Consider the following 6,765-nt stretch of genomic DNA (forward strand, 5'->3'; position numbering starts at 1 on the left):
CTTCTAATGGAAGGATAACATTTGTTACATCTTTACTATACTTTTGTTACTTCTATATCCAAATGCAGTGTGGTCCGTCTAACTTATTTAAATGATTTGAGGCATGTGCGTGTTAGTTTTGTGTCCTTAGTATTTTCCTTAATTACAACAGTCTTTTGAGATCAGTCACTGTCTTAATTCTTGAATTTTTCTTCCTCTTAAGAAACTTGTACTGGACTGACTGGAACAGAGAAGCTCCTAAAATTGAAACCTCATACATGGATGGCACAAACAGAAGGATCCTTGTTAAAGATGATCTTGGGTTACCAAATGGGCTGACATTTGATCCTTATTCCTCAATGCTGTGCTGGGTGGATGCAGGTAAAGAAGTGCTAAAAACGATCTTCGTAATCGTAGTAGAGTAAGTATGTGCAGTCCTGAAACAATGCACAATGAACTAATGTTTAAAGCTCTTTAGGCTGCATCTTAGACTTCATACCTTTCTTTTTGGCTTTAATAATCTCTCACTTTATTTGTTGTTACTACCACTGTAGCATTCACATGAGACTGTGGTGCAAACTGAAAGATTTCAATTCTGATCAGAAAACTTTCTTTGAATGCAGTAGGTTTATATCTTGTGTCTTGTATGTGGCTATTTCTTTAGGTAGCACTTAGGCCTTTGTAGAAGGAGTTGTGAATTTGAGACCAGGAAATAAACACCGATTCATCTAATCTGGTCCTACAGAATAGCATCCTTTCACTATTGTTCTAAGACCTGTAACCTCTCTTTAGGCAAAATCTGCTTTGACTGAAGCAAGTCTTGAAAAAGCAATTCACGCTAGATTTAAAGATCAAGAGATAAAGGTTCTGCCACCAATCCATTTTTAGTTTTGTGCCAGTGTCTTACCAGTAAAAAAAAGGTGTGCTTTTAATTCTCATTTGAACTTTTTTTGTATCTTGCTCTCTTTCTCACTGTAGACTCCACCAGAGATCTCTTCCTATGGAGGTACTTTTATACTTCAAGTCACCTTTCAAGTTTTCGATAAACTAGAAAGATTGAGCTTTCTTTTTCACTGTAAGACACTTTCTCTAGCCTTCAAATGTACCTCCCTGTGCTATCTTTCTTTTTCTCTCTTCCTCTCTTATTCTTGCATTTGTCTCTCTTCCTTTTTCCCTAACCCACTGCTTAAGAGAAACCTACAGGTGTTTACATTCACTAGCAGTGTTCCCAATGTGTGTGGTAGCTTTAAGCTAGACCTTTTAACACCCTGTTTACACCTACAAGTTACGTGTTCTTCCTGTAATCCTGCCTTCATGGCCCAACCCAAAAACCACTTTGGGAACATGGTCACCAAACTAACCTTGCAAAAATGCCTTTCAGAGGAAGTGGAACTGGTTAGTGCTTGAAGTATCCCTCCAGAATGGAGGAGACCTTCTGTCAGCTTCTAGCCTAGCCTGAGGATGCTGGTATCTGTACCAGGAGTCTCAGCTTGTGAGCAATGGTCATGGCTGCATGGGACATCAGTGTTCCTGTAAATTAGGTGGCATACTGATTAGCATCAGCACCGAAGTACTTTCCCATCCAATCTTTGGCACATGCTGAGATGTGGCATGTGGAGAGCTTTGGCTAAGCAGCATACTGAAAGACTTCCAGGAAGTTTTACTCTGTTCATGCGTGCATGCTTACACTTGTCCTTCATCCCTCATGAGGGCTCTCTTGCTCTGGTTCAAAGGCTTAATTGTTTCGTTGCACCCAGGTACCAAGAGGCTGGAATGCATGAACATTAATCAGCTTAGTCGACGAAAGATTGTTGAAGGAATTCAATATCCTTTTAGTGTTACAAGCTATGGGAAGAATTTATACTACACAGACTGGAGAAGGTATGGTATCTGCTAAAGAAATTACGGAGTGCTTTAATCTGTTCTTCTCCCTGGCAGGAACTGAAGTATATTCTGCATTTCTCATGTCTGACCTCTCGCACTTGCCTGGTTTTTTTGCTTTCCTGGCAATAGCTGATGCAGGGTGGAGTGGATTTGTAGAGTTGACCTATTGATGTTGCCAGTTAACTGAGCTTTCTTTTTCAGCACAGTGATTCTTCCTCTAAGAAAATGCTTTTAACACTGAACATTTTTGGGAAAGGAGTGCGAGCTTCCCTTATGCCTGTACTTGCTGCATTGTAGAGGGCAGAAATTAGTCACTTGAGGCTTTCTATGCCCTATATTATCCGAATGTTAAACCGGAAATAAGAAAAAACAATTTTACTGTCTTGATGGCACTTCCTTTGTTGCAAATGATCCAAAACATAGATGTGTGATCAAGATTTTAGAGTTTACTGTATTTTCCAGAAAAAAATAAAATCTAGTCCATGCGTTTTTAAATATTTCTTTTTTTCCTTGAGGCAAATGGTTGTGTGGGCTTGATCTGCAAACTCTTACACAAATGACTCCATCAATTGCATCAGGAAGAGCTATTAATGTGTTTCAGCATTTTCAAGCTAGAACCTAACCTCTGGGAATTGCTATTCTAGAATAGGCTTCTATAACTGGGAAACGGTGTGTTACAGGTCTGTCAATTGACTGCCCTTTTATTTTTAGGAAGAAAAGATTGCTTATGATTAGCTGTATTCTTTCCAGATGTCAGGCACCGCCTGAAATACAATATTGCCTACAATCATTATGGATAATAGCTGCAATGTCAGCTATACCACAGAAAATGTGAAAAGGACAGAATATGGCAAATGTGTCAAAACTGCTAACAGATATGTTCCTGTAAAGGGACACTGTTATGTGTTGGAAGTACCTTCAAAGTTAGTAAGGTGGCTCCCTGCTAAATTTCTTAGCTGCCTAGAATGAGGGTTATGACACACTTCGGTTGCCCAGGGAAGACGAGGTCACGGAGGATTTTGCTTCTGGCATCAATTCCTAATTGTAAAAAAGACACAACTTAGATTTCTTCCCTTTTTTTTTTTTTTGTTTGTTTGTTTGTTCGGGGTTTTTTGTTTTGTTTTCCCCTGTACTTTCACCTTCATTTTGCTTCTGTGTATTCTCTTCTGCATACGACAGGGATGCTGTTGTAGAAGTGGATCGCACGATTTCAATAGAAAAGGATAACTTCCAGCCTCACAAGCGCTCCCGTCTCTACGGAATCACCACAGCCTTTGCTCAGTGCCCAGGAGGTAATCCAGATGATCCTCAAGTTTTTACAGCTGTGCAACACCTTAGCATATGAATGAACTTAGTAGCAACTCCTGTTGACAGGCTGCCAACTGATCTAGGTAGTCAGTGAAGCACTGGTTATTGCTTAGATTTCTGTTTACTGCAAAATTAAAAGCCACCTACATTATTTTTTTTCTTCATAAAAGCAGTTGTTGTGGTTGCCACATGCAACCAGAGTAGGGAGGGAAGAAGGGGCCTTTTCTATCTTTTATGAAAGGACAAGATCAAGATGAGGATCTAACACAGCAAAAGCTGCTATGTTGTCATTGCCTAAATTGAATGCTATACTCATGGACAAGGCTTTACTTACTCTTAAGCTTAAACTGAAGAAATATCATGGTCTTCCAGATGTCCTTAATGAGATACAGTGTTTTGAAAAAAGAATGTTCAGAAAACAGCAGGTGGTAGAGTGGGTGGGCTAGTTTTTCTGCTCCATTGAATGTTAGGTTGTTCAGATACATTATTGAAAAGCCTCTTGTGAAGCTTAGAAGAGAGGAAGTTGATACCCTTGAAATAACATTTGTTTTTTGGGAAGCAATATCACTGTTCAGTTATGTTGTTCTTGGCAAATCACAGTTAGGAGAAGAGTTCATTTTTTATTATTACATCGTGGCTGGAATTATAGGAGTTGGAGTGGTTTTACTTTAGGCCTAAAAAACCCGTAAGGTAGTTTATCTTCAAATTATTCTATATATATAGTAGAAAACATAATTTAATTAAATTGAAAGCTCTGTTCAGAGCTTAAAAAATGCGTATAAATGTCATAATTAAGAATTCAGTTACATTATTATTACTAGATAATTCACAGTTCCATTGTGGTAGGCAATGTAAACCAAAACAACATTGTGTGCTCTGAGTGAGTGCTTATGTTTATAATATTCAGAACCTTGGTATAATTTCTTTCTCATCATATGCCTATTTCAAGTGTTTTTCTTTTGCTCCGATGGATGCCTTTCCCCTCAGATCCACTGCTTCTGGTGTTGTATTCTCTCATTTTACTCTTCAACATTAACATGCTCCTCCCCAGCCACCTGATATTTTTGTTTTCATGGGTCATTCCTCCATGTTTTTGTAGTGGATGGTATCCAGGGATGATGTCCTGTAGCATTTTGGACTTTGTCCCCCACATGTTGCACTTCCTGCATTTCCTCACTCACTGTCTCTTTATTCTAGTGTCTGTGGCCACTTGGCCAGTTTATGAAGGGTATTTCAGGAACAGGCCATTTTTTTCACATTGCCTCTCCTGCTCTGTCCTGATAGCTTGATCTTTCTCTGAGGTGAATGTCAGAAGCTAATACAAGGGATATGATGACTCTCATTTCCCCATAGCATAGCTTTGTTTCACTCTCAATCTCATTATGGCTTGTTTATCTAACGTAGTCATGAAATCTGCACTTCTTTTGTATGTATGTGTTTTGGATTTTATTGTGGTTTTGCTCTTGTTTTTCTTTAACGTTTTACACCTCTGTTCTTTTCCAGGACATAACTACTGTACAGTGAATAATGGCGGTTGTACTCACCTCTGTTTGGCTACCCCAGGAGGCCGTTCTTGCCGCTGCCCTGACAACACAGTTGGAGTGGATTGTATAGAAACAAACTGAGCATTAAAATAAGCTTTAGAGCAGCAGACACCTTTTGGAAATGTGTTGTAAACAATTCACTCCTATCAACACAATCAGGCCCTAAAGATAAGTGCTCCATGCTGCTGACAGCAAGCTACAATGCACATATGCAGATACACAGACACGCACAAAGGCAATGACTGTTTTGTAGCAGTTAGGCAAGACAGAGCTGCCCAGGTGGGGTCCAACTGCATCTTGTTCCTTGTAATATTATCCCTTTGCTTTTAAAGGTAAATGTGGAGGCCTTAGTTACACCTGTGCTGGGCTAGGAGGAAATGTGTCTTGGCAAAATTGAAGTAACAAATACCAAACAGAGTAAAGAGGATGGCATGACTCAAACTCTGGGTTGTACCTCAGAGCATGCAGCAGTTATCTGCACAGTGGCATGCTTAGCCTGTCATGTATGCAGTTGGGCCATATCTCTAGCTGAGAAGCAACCAGGGGTCCCCAAGGATGAATAGTTGTGGGTGGGAACACCCAGTCATATCACAGATCTAATGCCTAACTGCATTCCTTCCCACTACCAGTCCTTCCACTTCCAAAACTTGAATGTCAACTTTTCACTCTTGTATTACCGAGATACCTTATCCATGTGCTGTGAGGGTAGTTCTTACCCTGGCTTATGTGATCCTTTCCCACAGCATGTGATTCTTTATATAGATAATCAGCTCTGCTTAGTGGGTGTATTTGAAGTTTTTATTGGGTTTTAAGGGATTTAGTTTTCTTCTGTCTGAAGTGGATTCCTGAGTAGTTTCCTAAAATCCACTAAACAGACTTTAGATATAGCTCTCAATTGCTGATAGTTTGTCAAAGGGTGAATGTTGATTCATTTGGAGGTGTTTGGTTTTAAAGAGATCCAGTCACATTTGTTTCCTGAGAGTTTTTAAAGTAATAACTCTGTATTTGATTCTGTAAGCCTGAAAGTGGCCTTTGAATCCTACCCTAGCCATCTTTCTTCTTTAGCAAACCATGCCATGCCTTTTCTTAGACCATGAGAAACCATGGCAGTTAAAAATCTGAGTTGCAGAAAGGTCACCTGTGTCTTGGTGCTTAAAAGAAAAAAGATGGTGATGCCCCATTTGTGTGCCAGTGTTCAGTAACAACAAAAACTTGTGCTGAAAATGAAAGCAGTAAGTTTGGAGTGGGGAGGCAAAATCAAAATACACGTTCTTATGTCAAATTAGCAGTACAAATCTTGGAGTGAAGTTTGGCTTCCACACTGTGTGTTGGGAAGGAAGCTTACTCACAAGCCAGCCTTGCAGCAGCAGAAAAAAAAAACAGGGCTAGTGAGCCTTCTGCCAGAACACATTTCGCAATGTGTTCAGAGCAGTAAGCCACTTCCTCACTTCCTCTTCAGACACTACAGTAACCGTTTTAAACAGAGCCAATTTTGAGTCTTAACTGTGTGACATCTTCTTCTTTAATTGTGTATTTATCACAAAATAACAAACAATTATAAACATTTTAAAGATTTTTTAATAACTTTTTATAACTTTTAATTCATTTTACTCACACTTAATCAGGTATGTCTTACTGTAAATATCGAAAATATGTTGAAATGAAGGTGCTTGATAACTCTTTCTCCAGAATTATTCATGTATCTGGTGAAATATTAAAGTTTACACTCTGTACAGGTATCTACAGTACAGTCAATAAATTTTTTTTGGTTTTTATTTTCTATAAAAAAAATCATACCTGCAGAAGGAAGTGGTGTGGTGTTTCAAATCTCTTTTCCTGATGAGTTCTGGGTTTTTGCTAACTTTCATATCCAGTAATGATACTTTTCTAAGATGCAACACTATAGGGGAAAAAATGCTGATGGGGGACAGAATTTATCCCTCTGCTTGAAGGTGCCCTAGTGCTGAGTTTCTAGGTGCTACGTGGTGCCACAGCACACAGGCTCTCTGTGGCTGCAGGTGTGCTGTGGCTGCAGGGCAAGTTGCAAGCT

At 39.3% G+C, this 6,765-nt stretch overlaps 1 protein-coding gene across 4 annotated transcripts in view; it reads left to right on the forward strand.

Moving 5' to 3' along the window:
* Positions 1–6,217, forward strand: part of NID1 (nidogen 1) — a 74,093-nt gene extending 67,876 nt beyond the window's left edge. For all 4 annotated transcript variants that reach the window (XM_035899703.1, XM_035899702.1, XM_035899704.1 and 1 more), the window contains 4 exons: positions 203–360; positions 1,737–1,860; positions 3,043–3,155; positions 4,675–6,217. In XM_035899703.1, coding sequence (XP_035755596.1) covers positions 203–360; positions 1,737–1,860; positions 3,043–3,155; positions 4,675–4,796 — 517 coding nt within the window. In that variant the 3' untranslated portion in view covers positions 4,797–6,217. The remainder of the gene's footprint in view (positions 1–202; positions 361–1,736; positions 1,861–3,042; positions 3,156–4,674) is intronic.
* The last annotated feature ends 548 nt before the right edge of the window (positions 6,218–6,765 follow it).

The sequence above is a fragment of the Egretta garzetta genome, unplaced genomic scaffold (genome assembly GCF_000687185.1).
Source record: "Egretta garzetta isolate BGI_Z169 unplaced genomic scaffold, ASM68718v1 scaffold118, whole genome shotgun sequence".
Lineage (NCBI taxonomy): Eukaryota > Metazoa > Chordata > Aves > Pelecaniformes > Ardeidae > Egretta > Egretta garzetta.